At 39.1% G+C, this 15,084-nt stretch overlaps 1 protein-coding gene across 1 annotated transcript in view; it reads left to right on the forward strand.

The window, feature by feature from the left end:
* HTRA3 (HtrA serine peptidase 3) overlaps positions 1-14,687 on the forward strand; it is a 40,411-nt gene extending 25,724 nt beyond the window's left edge. Inside the window, exons 6-9 of the mRNA XM_084626441.1 lie at positions 380-494; positions 8,902-8,950; positions 11,972-12,067; positions 13,612-14,687. Of these exons, the coding sequence (XP_084482567.1) occupies positions 380-494; positions 8,902-8,950; positions 11,972-12,067; positions 13,612-13,777 (426 nt within the window). The 3' untranslated portion in view covers positions 13,778-14,687. The remainder of the gene's footprint in view (positions 1-379; positions 495-8,901; positions 8,951-11,971; positions 12,068-13,611) is intronic.
* The last annotated feature ends 397 nt before the right edge of the window (positions 14,688-15,084 follow it).

Here is a 15,084-nt window from a genome sequence, read left to right on the forward strand (position 1 = left end):
GTATCTGACGTGCGTACAAATGCCCATTTTTTGCTTGGAAAATGGGCAAGTGCACATTTTTGGCCCATAGAACTTACACGTGAAGGTCTGAAAATGTGTCCCTAGAAGACAAGTAAAGAAAAACAATTTGATTCAAAGTGAAGAATAATTTTATCATTATTTATTGTATCACCACTACCATCTTTTGGGTACCTTTCTCAAAACCCATGAAAACAATGATAATAGGAAAGAATAGCTTCCCCAGTAAATCATTGCTCTACTTCTCCAGATTGTGAGTAACTGACCTCAGTTTACTTTTTTTAAAAGTAAAGGCCTTAGGCAGTGGGATTAACCTTGTAGTCCTTTACAGACAATTTCATTGGCTGTCTTCTTTCCACAGGATGGTGAAGTGATTGGAATAAACACTTTAAAGGTTACTGCTGGAATTTCCTTTGCTATTCCTTCTGATCGCATTTCTCAGTTCCTCACAGAGTCACATGACAAACAAAATAAAGGTAAATTCTTCAAGCAACGCTGGCTAGAAAAAATACCATTCTAAATGATACTGCGAACTCGTATTTCAGTAGTTTGGTCTGTGTTAACCAAAAAAGAAATACAGTGACTGACTGCAATGTGCAGCATATCTATTGTATTTTTGTGGCTCCATTTCTATAATACCTCACAATATCTAATGCATTTATCCTCACTAGTCCCCTGTGGGGTAGATATTATCCCCTTTTTATGTATGGTGAACTGAGCAAAGAGAAAATAAGCAACTTGCAAAAGGTCATTCAGGCCACATGTGGTAGAGCAGAGAACTGAACCTGCATCTCCTGGGTCCCACGCAAGTGCCTACTCATTGCATCATTCTTCCTTTCTGTTAGGCTACTCTACTGTACTCTGTATTATAGAATAGCACCATGCCAGCAGTAATGTTGAACGACAATAAAATTAGTTCATAGAGAACCTTTCATCTTGAAGGGATAAATTATATCCCTATGGAAACACATAATAACGTTATAATAACTAAAAGAATTAAACATTATTTTACATTTTCCTTAATTAGTACCCAGTTCTAAGAGGCAACTAACAAGCCTCACAACAGTAGGAAGAGAAATTTTGACTAAGAAACGCTGCTATATTCCCATTAAAAGTGCCATAACATCTATAATAGCCACATAGGGTTGACAGGACAAAAGTGAGGCTCAGATCGCTATATAAATAACTTACAAAACACATTTAATTAATAGGGAGGTGCTCTGGAATGCATTTATTTTAAGAGACCTTCCTGTTTTTATAAATACGTTATTCAAAAATACTGTCTGGATTTTAGTTGTAAATTATCTGTTCGAGAAATGCGTAATTCGCACAGATTCAGCTGGCAGTGTGACAGAATGGATCGCTACAGCTCTGGGACACTCTCAGGTATGGACTTGGGAGGTGGGGGCTGTCAGTGAAAGGCCACCAGGATGCAAGTCTTGGTTTCTGTTGGTGTTTAAACTGAGAAGGACAAATGCCACCTACCTGCCCCAATGGGTGGGGGAACTTGATGCGGACGGCAGTGAAGGGGAACGGGCCCAGCAGCGAGGGAGGGAGACACTCACTCACTTACGGACAGTAGGTAGCTCCTCCTCCTGAGCATCTCTGACACCCGTTGGCCAGCTGGTGGGGAGGGCTGCTGATTGGCTAGCATTCACCAGCATTCAACCTGGAGTGGGGGTATGTGGAGCCTCTTTTTTTGCTCCTGGAACCAGTTAAATGCCTGGTACAGGAGAGTATGGGTGATGGGCAGGTCACACCTCTCCCTTGTGTCAAAGTTTAATAAAAGTTGGGGCCTCCTGCTTAATTCCATGCATGTGCCTGTCCTCATTTTGCTGCTGGGTCCACATGAAATCAGAGGAAGGCTGCACACAGCTGAGGGAAGGAGTGTTGGCTTACAGCCTGAGAGAGGTTGTGGCGTCATTGTATGTAGAGATTTGGGATTTGAAGACAGCTTCTTGGAAGAAAAAGTGGTATTTCGTTATTCCTAAACCTAGAGACCCAAAGAATAGACAGTATCTCATATATAAGACTCAGAGGGAAAGTCATCAGAAAGGGTGAGAGTTGTAGATGAACCAGCTTAACTTGAGGTACACTTGGGAACAGCTTGTAACTTGACTTTAATCAAGGAGGATTTCCCTCCTCTTCTGTGTCTTTTGCAAGGGACAGGGACAACCCCCACCCCCGCAGATTATCCTAAGGAGGCAGGGAGCAGGCAGGGTGGGGAATAAGATCCAAACACCCAGGACATACTGGGTAGCTTTGGGAGGGATAATGCCGCTACACTTTATTCATAAATGACTTCTATTTGCATGGTCTCCACTACTGCAGTGATGATGATCATGATGATGACGATTATTATTATTGGTATGGGGTAGCAGGCAGGCACCCCAGTCATGGGCCACAAACCCATTGCGCTTGGTGCTGTACAAACACAGAACAAAAAGATTATCCTTGCCCCCAAAGAGCTTACAGTAAGTACACCAATTACTGTCAAATGTACTTCCCCACTCTGGACTTATCTGCTGGTCTTCAGGCTCCTATCTCTAACTGTGTCTGACACCTCACGCTGAATGAGTTGTTGCCATTTCAGATTCAACATAGCCAAAACTGACCTACTAATATTTCAGCCCAAACCTTCCTCCCTACCTCAGTCCTCCAGTGCAATTCATAACTTTACCATCCTCCCTTTCTCCCAAACCCATAACTGGTGGCCAAGTGGGGTCACTTCTCTAAAACCTGCCCCTTCCTTTCTGTCCTGACTGCCAAATTGTTTGTCCACACCCATATCCTCTCCCACCATGACTGCTGCAATCTTCTTTTCTTGGGTCTCTTCCCTAGTACCCTGCCCCACCTTCTCATGCCTGTCCATCCAAAATGCTGCTGCTGAAATCAGTTTTCCTATGCCATCCCCTCAGCCATGTTGAGTCATTGTAGTAGCTTCCCATTGCCTGAGCCTCACATTCACAGTCTTTGTGTTCAAGGCCAGACTTAGCCTACATCTCTGACTTGGTCTCCTTTTGTGCCCTACCTCCCACTCCTCTACACTCACCAATGATTCTGGCCTCGCTATCCCCTTTATCTGCTTCTCTCACAGGCATGCCTGTGTCTCTTTCCATGCTGGAATGTCCATCCTGAACCTGTACAAGAGGTTATCTCCCTCCTCTTCCACCATATCCAACTCCCTACTACACAGAGCAGACAAGAAGTGAAAGGGATGAGCCAGACCATTGTGATGTGTATGTACCATACGGAGTGGCCACCAGATCTTGTTATTTTCATCCTTGTTCTTTCTGTGTATGGCACACTTGGTTACTAACCCTCACTTGCAATGTCATACTGAATCAAGACACTCATCTGGTCAGGCACCACTTGTATACTTGTAGGAAGCACCTGGCCCATTTGCCCTGAACCACTGCCAAAGCAGGGCTATTCTTTAAAGTCATTTACTAGCCCATGCTATGGTGGAAATGTGGAAGGAATGAGTTTATTTCAGCAGTTGTTTGCATGGTGTTAAGGATTAAGTTTGCATTTTTGGATACTTAGTAATAGCTTTCAAATTTCCATACTTACGTTGTTCCTTTTTATGACTGTAAATAGAATTTCTAGTTTTTCATCATCCTTTTCCTTTGGGCCAGTTACATTTCATCATATGAAAATATAAAAAGGGAATTGGTCATTTAACTTTGATCCACCCTCAGAATCATGCTATGATTAAATCATAAGGAATAAGGATAATGGTGTTTCCATTCTGCATTGAATATCATCTAACTGAAAAGATTGGGTTGTGGAAGCATAAACTATTACAGTACCCTTCTTAGGAAATACCTCTTTACAACTTGATTCTGGTGTAGAGGAGACCGCCATGACATTGTAAAATTAGTATGACTGTGGCTTTTAAAATCTCAGTTGAGCAGATAACTTTCAGTGTTGTATAATGTGCATAGTCATGAAATCCATACTGTGTGTTTATTGCACACAAATATGTAATCCTACTTACAAAGCTGAAGAATCAAAAATATACACTCTATTAGGAATTATGAGCAATATTTAAATGTAAAGTCATTTAGCACTATATCACATGGGATGGTCATAATAATAATACCTTATTTATTATTACCATAATAATAGTGCTTTTATTATATAGAGCTTTAGCCATTCAAAACTCTGTAACAGCATTAACTAACCCTGAGTACCTCAGGGAGGTAGGTAAATCATCCCCATTATATACATGGGAAAATTGACCATGCAAAGGCTGGATTTTTCAAACTGGGGTACCTAAAATTAGGCACTTAAATAAGTGGTCTGATTTTCAAAGGTTCTGAGAATCCCCACCTCCCAGTGACTTCAACAGCTCAGCACCTCTGAAAATCAGGCCACTTATTTTGGTGCCTAACTTCAGAGATCCAGATATGAAAAAATCGATCTTAGCAATCTGCTGAAGCCCAAAGTGGGAAACACTGGCAGGGCTGAAATCAGAACTCAGGACTTCCTAGAAGGATATTAACAGTGAGTGCTGGGGTGAAAGACAGTAAACTAACAATTAGACTAAATATCAGCAAAATATTCTTGCCTTTGGGGACAACTAAACCAAAGCATCTCACTGGATTGGCTCCATCCAGAGCTAAGCGAGCTGTTGGGTTTAGCAAATAGTAATAATTATTAAAAATAATAATAGAGATAAATAGCTGCATACAGGTAGAGATATTGAGAACTGTCATTTGGGCTGTTCTTCATCTTAGAGTTGCATTCAGGTAATTGATTCACTCTATAGCTCAGTTAGTTATACAGCTTGAGAAAATACACAGCCCACCAGTAAACAGGAGAGGCTGGAGCAGTTTCATTGTATCTGTTTGACAGTGGAATATTTTTCTTAAATAATTTCAGGCCCGCTGATGCAGTCTAAATGCAATGCGTGTGTCCTGAGTAGTAGGAAGTTTCCCTGCATACCAAGTAGAATGCAAGATTAGTTCCTTCCTTAGAAGGTCTTGGTGAAATCCTCACCCCATTGAAGTCAACAACAAAACTCCCATTGACTTCAGTGGCACCAGGATTGCACTCTTACTGACTGGACAGTGGCAATACTCACATGATAAAGTTATTCATGTACATGAGCGTTTGCAGGTTCAGGCCTGTAATTTGGCTCTAACAATAATACTTTTTCTGTAGCTTTGTCTGTGGTTATGAATATTCATGCCTTTAGCCCCTTATTGACCTGTCTCATTTTGTATATTATCATAATCATCAATCAAAAAGTTTAACTTTGAGAAGAAGAAGCTGATAGTATCTAGTGTCTTTCTTATGCATGAAAATATCTCATACAATAGAAAGCTTCTTAAGTAGTTAGGTACTTCCAGCCTTTAGGGGCCAGATTTACAAGCAACCTCCTGGTGCTTTGCACTACTCCAGTTTAACTGATCTGTTAAGCCAGGTTTGCAGCTGTTTTGCATCACTGGAGTGGCACAAATTATCTAGATCGCACTGGTGAATCCGGCACCTTCTGTTTCAGAGAACTTTAAAAGATCTCCTTCTCCATGGGTCATACTGGCTTCAGACTGAAGTTGTTCCACATATGTATAGCTTGATTATTCCAGCAGATGAACATTTTAAAATAATAATAATAAGAAAGCCTTAGTTACTGTGATTTCACTCTGGTGAGAGGCTCATTATTTTCAGGACCTCTTTCCATTCTGTGCTTGCTGTCTTAATGATTTTTTCTTCTGCCTCCTGATCCCTACAGCAATTTTAAGTGCTCATGAAAACTGCCATCTTGACAGCTCTGGAGACCATGGCATGGCACACTGTAACTCCAGCTTCCCAGCACTGCTCTGCCAATGTAACTCAACTCTGCCCTCAAAAGGGCCATCCCTTTGTGGTAACAATGCACTGTAATTGATTCTCAATGCCCATTCATTCCTTGGCTTCTCTGCTACGATTGCCAGCAATGCTGCCAATTTATACTCCCTCAAGCTGGTTTTGTTGTAGAAAACTTAACTTTAGCATATGACATTCAACTTGGAGAAATGTAAAGTGATGTACTTTTTGCAAAGAGAGTCTTAGGTTCTCATACGTTCTGATGAGAATGCTCCAAGAAAAGAAGATGCAGGAATTCTTGCAGAAGGGTTCTGCCCACGCTGCCACAGCAGATAAAATAATCTCCCAAAGTAGATCCCGTGTGCATTTTACTATAATTACAAAACCCTTATTTTAAATGAGGTTTGTCAAACTCATTCTGGAGAGAGAGCCAAATTCCATTTTTACTTATGGTCCATAAATCTTCGGTCCACGGCAGATCTCCCACTGCTCTGTATGGGCAATTTGTACAAAGATCTAGGGTGGAATAAAGCTTTACGTAGTAACTAAGCCATTATCATTATTTGTTATTTGTTCAGTGCCTCATTGTCACATTTAGCATTACCCACAGGGATAATAGTGCCCTTTAAGATCAGCACTCAGTCTTCCCTTGGTTTCTCATCCATCCCTGTTCTTGTACCTATTCCATGTCTGTGCCTCTTATCCTTTCATTCATCTGCATTTTCTTCTTTGCATCAATTCCCGATTCAGCCCCCCTCTCCATTTTGTGCACCATTGTACTGCTTCCCCCTTCGCTATCCCAAGTGTTAAAATGACCAGCAATAAAATAGTTAATGGTGACATTTAAAGGATCCTCCGACTTGTACACACTCTCAGAAACATCTTTTCAGACTGATTGCAGACTCAGGAAGACAACACACTGCATCATTTCACACTCAGGTCTCACTCAAGTTTGAGAGGTTGCCTTTGCAAACATGAGAGCTAGGAACTGTGCAGGTATTTTTTTTTTTTTTAAATTGAAGCTTGAGTTCTGAAGAAGCTATATATATATATAATGCTATACAGGTCACATAAATGGATCTGGCACAGGGCCATGGTGGTTGACAGCCCTGTTTTGAACAATAGAACTCTATCTGGAGTTTACTGTAGCCAGTTTTGCTCAATTCATCTTAACAATTTCAGGAGAGACTAAGCATTCCAGGGAAGGCAACACAGATAGCTGGAGGTATGCTGCAAGATTGCCAAGGGTCCAGTAAATCCCACATCTCTGGGGTGTGTTCCATTGACTTTAATGGGGATATAGGGTGTGCGAGGAATGCAGGAGCAGGTCCCCAGCCTGGGATTGTTTATATCCTGGAAAGAACAAGTATTAAAGGCAACTGTTTAGTTTCTCCTCTTCATCCTCTCTCGTAACGTGAGAGCAGCGGGATGCTCAAAGAAGTTCCAAGACAGTTATTCTGGACCAAGTGAGAGGAAATTCTCTTTTATACAGGATATAATCAACTGCTGAAGCACTCACCGCAGGGCTTCATCAAATCAAATTAGTACATACAGCAGCTTTTTGGCATCACTGCCACTCAGAACGGTTGTAGCTTCAGAACCAGTGGAGCTGTGCCAGCTTATAGGAGGACTGAATTTTGCCCCATTTAAACTCACTTGCACCACAAGTTCAAATGTGTAAGGATCACTTCACCGTGTTTTCATTCTTTGGAAAGCAGATACGTCGAGGGCACCACTGTAGTGTTCTATATTGAAGAACTGTAGTGCTTCAATATAGATACTAGCTTTGCTGACAGGAGAGGTAATCCACCTCTCTGAGAGGCAGTTGTTATGGCGGCTGAAGAAAGAATTATTCCATCAGCTTAGTGCTCCCTACCTAGGGTCTTAGGTCGGCTAACTGCATCACTCAGGGGCGTGGATTTTTCACACCCTGAGTGACATTTTCTAGTGTAGGCTGGCCCTAAGTGTCATGTAATTTACTTGTGTGGGGCTTTCAGAGGTGTCCTTAGAAGGTTCTGTCTCTATAAACGTGAAAGAGCCCATGGCACTTTTGTCTCATTGTTCAGGCACAGGCCTGGGAGGCAGGAGACTGGCTCTGTGAGAGATTGTCACATAACCTCTCAGTAAAATGGGGCTGATCATACTTATCTGCCTCATGTGTGGTGAATCTAAACTAATTGCTGTTTAGTGGCTGTGTATATAGTATTGTAAAGCACTTTAGAGTGCTATGGGACCTGTTCGCTATGTGTGTTGTGCGACTAGTCGCCTAAGGTATTGTTTCTGCTCCCTCCTTGGAAACTTTTAAAACAAGAGAATAGGCCCTGATCCTGCGAGCAGTTCTGTATGGGGATTTCACAGTATGACCTGATAGTTAGCAAATGTGGGCTTTGACAAACCAACAAGGGAAGCAATTTCCAGGGTTGAGGACCTTTTACTGAGAATTCTTTGCCTTTAGCATACTTCTGATTAAACCAGGAACTCTGAGCTTGAGCACCACACGTGAGCTCAACTCCTGCAGTATCAAGCAAGGAACGAATTGTTTTATTTATTTATTTAGCATTATATGTATTTAGCTTTTTTTGTGAAATTTCCATTCCCCGGCCCCGAATTTTTTTTTCAAAATCTCCTTTTGATGAAATTGACTTAACCATCTTTAGATCAAACATAGTTAGTTACAAAAATTTGCATTCTCTTAGGTGTAATAAGTTCTAAAGATTTTTGTGCTACTAAATCTTTTAGAAATCTTGGATGTTTTCTGAACTTTCCTTAAGTAAAACTTTTATAGTACTGAAACTGATCTTTTGTGACTCCCTTTATAGCAGCCGTTATCTCAGCAATGGGACTAGAAGGGAGAAATCCTAATTTTAATCATCCACGGCTTCATGAGGGAAGGCACAAGACCTTAGAAGTCATTCTAATCACTATGCATGCTTTGCATTCTCTGTGGTATTAATCTTAGTAAAGGCTGATACCTCTTGCTTGTATTGGCTCTTGCCATTTCAATGGAAAAGGTGTTCTTGTGATTGTTTGCCTAAAATCTTTATATATAGCTGCTGTGTTTTTTTCCAGATGGGAAAAAACGCTTCATTGGCATAAGGATGCTGACAATAACATCCATGTAAGTATCTTTTAAATATGTTTTATATAAACTGCACTGGTACACATAAAATGCATTATAAAGGTTCAGCAGTGGTTCAGAGCAACAAAGTTCAGATCTGTATGTAAACTTCCACAAGGTTTGTGGAAATTTTTAGTTTTCAGCAGTGAAATTTACATTCTGGGATCAGGAAATTAATCATCTTACAGTTCTCCCACTCCTGCCACTGGTGACAATATACATTAATGTGTGCTTTGCAAAATTTCTCACTCTGCTTTTCCCAGTCAGCTGACGTTCTGTCAGAATCCAATTCCTTTTCCACAACCAAAATGAAAGTCACACTAAGCATTATTTTGATACAAGGGCAGTACTTTTCCTTTAGTCCAGATACAGTGTAGGACTAAAAACTCCATTCATTTGTCCCATCTCATAGCTTACTTTGAGAAACCAACAAAACACTCCCTTGCCAGCTGAATGTATGCAAAAGAACTGGCAGAATAAGAACAATTTCTTCCAATTCTATCTCTTCATCGTATTTAACATAAAATCTGTAATTGTCTAGTGTCTGAAATATCACTGGAGAGCAAATGAATGAACGTAAGAATGGCCATACTGAGTCAGACCAATGGTCTGTCTAGCCTAGTATCCTGTCTTCCAGTGGTGACCAGTGCCAGTTGCTCCAGAGGGAATGAACAGAACAGGGCAATTTTTCTTGAGTGATCCATCCCCTGTCATCCACTCCCAGCTTCTGGCAATCAGAGGTTTAGGGAAACCCAGAGCATGGGGTTGTGTCCCTGACGATCTTCGCTAATAGCCATTGCTGGGCCTTCCTCCATGAGCTTATCTAATTCTTTTTTGAACCCATTTATACTTTTGGCCTTCACAATATCCCCTGGCAATGAGTTCAACAGGTTGATTGTGTTGTGTGAAGAAGTACTTCCTTATGTTTGTTTTAAACCTGCCACCTATTAATTTCATCGGGTTCTTGTGTTATGTGAAGGAATAAATAACACTTTCTTATTCGTGTTCTACACACCATTCATGATTGTATAGACTTCTATCATATCCTGCCTTGTCTCTTTTCTAAAATGAACCGTCCCTTCCCCATACTTTGCCAATTCAAATATACCATTTTTGAGATGGGATGACCAGAACTGCATGTAGTATTCAATTTGTGAGTGTACCATGGATTTATATAGTGGCATTATGATATTTTCTGTCTCATTATCTATCTCTTTCCTAATGGTTCCGAACATTTAGCTTTTTTGACTGCTGCTGTACATTCAGCAGATGTTTTCAGGGAAGTATCCACAATGACCATCGCCATATTTGGGGTTTGGAAGGAATTTCCCCCGGATTGGCAGAGACCCTGGTGGTTTTTCACCTTCCTCTACAGCATGGGGCACGGGTCACTTGCAGGTTTAAACTAGTGTACATGGTGAATTCTCTGTAACTTGAAGTCTTTAAACCATGATTTGAGGACTTCAGTAACTCAGCCAGAGGTTAGGAGTGAGTGGTGAGGTTCTGTGGCCTGCAGTGTGCAGGAAGTCAGACTAGATGATCACAATGGTCCCTTCTGACCTTAAAGGCTATGGGCCTATGACTGCATGATCTTGCTTGAGTGGTAACACCTAATTTAGATCCCATCATCTGTATTATATTGGGATTATATTTTCCAGTGTGCATTACTTTCCATTTATCAGCATTGAATTTCATCTGCCATTTTGCTGCCCAGTCACCTAGTTTTGTGAGATCTCTTTTTAACCCTTTGTACTCTTCTGTTTACACTAATACAATTCCTCTTTTACACCAGTAGTTCTGTCTCCAGTGTGGCAGAAGGCTGTGTGACTAAACACCTGTTTGCAGCATATCCAGCTGATGTTTTTGACTAAACAGTTTTTATTTTATTGAGTTATATTTTTGCTGTCTCCCGCATAAGGGTCAAATCCTCAGCATGAATAAATCAGTGTGTCTTCATTAACTTCAGCAGAAGCTGACAGACACCAGCTGAGGATTTATCTTTAAATATCATGACATATGCAGTCAGTGTGAGGCATTGCTGCATTTGCAGTATCTAAAGAAATACAGCAAGAAGTTGCCCTTTTTTGGTAAATAACAGTGTCTCTCTGTGTGTGTTTGTTTTTAACTCTATTAACTTCATGGGGGGGGAGGGGGGGAAATTAAGCGGTTTGTGAAGCAGTGAAGGTTTCCTTCCTGTCTGACTGCATAGCTCACAAACTCTCCGCTTAGGAGACTGAAGCACAGCTATCCATGCGACTGAGGTTGAAAGTCTTCACACCCAGAGAGAGGCTTGAAGCAACTCTGTACCCTAAGCCTGGGAGTCAGTCATCCTCCAACATTTCGGGGGCCAAGGTGTTTTACAATCTGTATTTTACACTGGCTCCTTACTCTAAAAAAAGCCAAATGCAGAACACTTGAAAGCAGAGTAAAATTTCCCAAACAAGATTTTTCTTGAAAAACTCGGGAGTCTGGTCTTGCTGTGGACCAGACACAGATCTCCTGTTTACGACTGGAGTTTTCAAAAGTGTTGTATTTTTAATTGAGGACACAATGAGAATGAAATGCCAGAATAAACAAACTGGACTATTAGCAAATGTTTGCCTTATCGCCAGTGTGAATGTTACTCAGCTTATAAACTCCCTGGGCCATCTTTCCATTCTGCGTTAGTACAGCACTTAGAACAATGGGGTCAATGACTGGAGCTCTTAGGTGCTTCCACAATACAAAGCACAACAATAACAGAACAAGCTATTTCTGCATGAGGTACAAGAGAATAATTATGGCATGTGCCATTGAGGATGCATGATAGTAAATCTGATTCCTTTAAAAAATCTGCTGATATAGAGAGTGTTTTTCATTCCGGCAATTTTAATGCAAGATGATTTGTGGATACATACTTAGGTTAAGTAATGTATTTTATTACACTTATTTTATTCAAGAGAAAACTCAAGAATAATGTGCTTTTGAAAATTATTTCACTTTGAAACAATTACTGATTTCAATATTTCTATCTTCTCTTAGCCTTGTGGAAGAACTAAAACTCAGTAATCCTGATTTTCCTGATGTGAGCAGTGGAATTTATGTACATGAAGTTGTTCCAAATTCACCTTCTCAGAGGTAGGTGGAATCCAAAGCAAACATAATTTTTCTTCATGTTGAAGATACTTATCCAACAGAAACTGGCAGGCAGTGTTGTTGTTTATATTCAAGGTCTTGCATGTTCTTGCTTTATATCATTTTTGCTTTTCAAAGAGAATTTGGGCCTTTTAGTAAAATACCTGTTAAAATATTTTGATGAATTTCTATTAACATTTAAAATGGTCAAATATTTATAATATCATTGCTAAGGGCAACATCTTAAAGTATTAGCTAGTTTGAATTTTTAAATAAATAAACATGCTTGAACAACGATGTAACCATATTTGTATTTGAAAGGGAAAATTAAGTGTGAATAAATTTATTATAAATTTAATATTTATAAATTAATATAAATAAATGCTGCTTGCCAATCTTTGTTGAATAAATGTCTTCATATGTTCCTTATTATTATGATATAGTAGCCGTTGGCTTGAATTTTCTACAGACTAGGCTCAGTTTTCAAACTTCATTTCATACTAATATTGTTAAGCCCCAACACTTCATCTTCGAGGAATGAATGATTGTTTTTTCAGGCTTTCTACATATCAGATTTTAAGACTTTTTCTAGGAATTAATAAGAAAATTGGAGGATGAACTAAAAGTCATTCAGATAAATATTTGAAGGCAAAGAGAAAATTAATGACCAGCATTTTGGTCAGTACATACCGTCCACTTTAGAATTTTTAGAAGTAGAATTTGTTTCTTCTCAGGGCATTCAGTGTTATTACGGGGACAGTCCAATCTTGGATGAACTAGAAAGACTCACTGGTGAAAGGTATCTTTCATGTCTATGTTGTTATAGGTACTGAAGTTTTGAGAAAACAATACCTAGTGAAAACTAGATTTGTGTTCTATCTGTCCTCACTGTTTTAGAAGACAGATCTTCAATTCAATGCTCGATGGGCACCATTTTTCATATAACATTTTTTTTTTCAAAGATTGCAGATTCAGCAATGCCAAAACATTTTGCAAATTTGTGTAGATTTTGCCAAATGACTCAGTTTGGAAAAAAATTCAAATAAATCAAAACATCTCATTTCAATTTTTCAGTTTTGAAATGACTTTTTTGTTTCAAAATTTTCTTTGTTATTTTTAAAAATTGAAATATATTTAAAAATTGTCAAAATCAAAAAGAAACATTTTGATTTTGTCAAAATGAAGTATAAATCTGAGCAAAAGCAATTTTGTTCAACTGTGTAATTCACTAAAAATTCAGAATTTTAATTTTTTATCCATTCTGAAATGATTTTTCAACTTTTTGAAATTGCTAACAAACCAAAAAATCCATTATTTGCCTAGCTCTAATGCTTCGTGTTTGATTCTAGAAAATTGCCGAGATTACAGTTTACTGTAGTTAGTAACACCCTGAGTGAAAATCAACTCTAAGGAAAGGCTGAGAGCAAAACTTATGTGCCACTTACGTCAAATAAGTGCTGCATAAACCTTGTGCTGGTCTTCTATACAGGGTGAATTTAATGCCCTTGACTACACAGCTTAATCCTTGCTTTATCTTGCTTATGCAGAGGTGGCATCAAAGATGGAGACATCATTGTCAAAGTAAATGGACGTCCTTTGATGACCTCCAGTGACCTGCAAGACGCTGTGATGAATGAGTCACCTCTACTACTTGAAGTTCGAAGGGGAAATGATGACTTGCTGTTTAACATAGAACCTGAAGTTGTCATGTAAATCAAACTGAGGAAGCTCACACCATAACTAAACTCACTTATTCTGAAACATCAGATACCTCCTTTACAGCTGCAGTAATTATACTTCCTGTTGACTAATGACAAGGTGGACTAACTTGATTGCCTGAGCCATGTCTGTACATAGTAGCTAAATTTAATTAGGTTACAAAATGAAAACAAACGTGATTTTACTTTCAAAGTAATTTTGTTAAAATATATTTTGAGGATAACAATAAACAATATACAGGTCTTCAGACTGGAACTGGTGGTCCCTCTTAATGGTGATGGCCTTAAACTCTATGACTCTTTCTGGGGTGTCACTATAGAAACTGGCTCCAATCCCAGTCCCTTTAAATTTAATAGAAGTTTTGCCATTGATGGCAGGGTCAGTCCTGTAATTTGAAAGTCCATAACTCCATCAACAGTGAGAAAACATGGTTAAAAAGGAGAAATTGCCATTGGATGATTATAAGCAGGATTTTGACACAGCAGAACTAAGCTACTTTGACCAAAAGCTGAGCTTTTTTTTGTTTGTTTTTGCATTTCTTTGCCTCTTTGAATGTGAAATTAGCATTGACAAAGCCTTTATTTGTTCTTGGAGCTTGTACATTATATGTGAATGCAGGTGGGGAAAATCTGTAAATATAAAAATGGTATGAAAGTGGTAGCAGGCTATAGAGTGTTACACCTAGGTCATGCAATTCTGGAATATAGTAAATGATTCTTATAGAATTAATGCTTTAGTTAAATATATAAAAGTCAAAACAGTGTGCAGAAAAAGAAGTTTGAAAGTTCACAGTATTTTTACAGGGTTTTTTAAAGTCATGGTACAAATTAGTTTTTCATTATACAGGTACACTTTGCTGAAAAATTGATATACTACTTATGCTTGTACTGTATATGTTTCTACTGTAAGGAAATTGAAGTTTACACAAATAAATTTTGCTTTGCATCGCTGTTAATTATTTTTGCGAATAGTCTCTTGTGCTGGAACAGACTCTCCCAAGAGATGATTTAGCTAAAGAAAGTTAGGCTGATTGATATGAAAGCCTTTTAAAGGCTACAGAAGCCTTGATTTCGTAGCTTTGGAACGTAATTTTTTTGCTGAGATTCTGCCCTTACTTAGTCTATGTTTAGTAATGCCTTATGCACATTATAATTCACATTTTATAATGTGATTTTTATTATTATTATTTGTACTACGATGGCAACTAGAGAACCCTGCTAAGATACAGTTGGGGAACTGAGGCACGGAAAGAGAAGGTAACTTGCCCCAGGTCAAACAGGGTATGTCTACAATGCAATCAA

The sequence above is a fragment of the Lepidochelys olivacea genome (genome assembly GCF_965140295.1).
Source record: "Lepidochelys olivacea isolate rLepOli2 genome assembly, chromosome: 4".
Taxonomy (NCBI): Eukaryota; Metazoa; Chordata; order Testudines; family Cheloniidae; genus Lepidochelys; species Lepidochelys olivacea.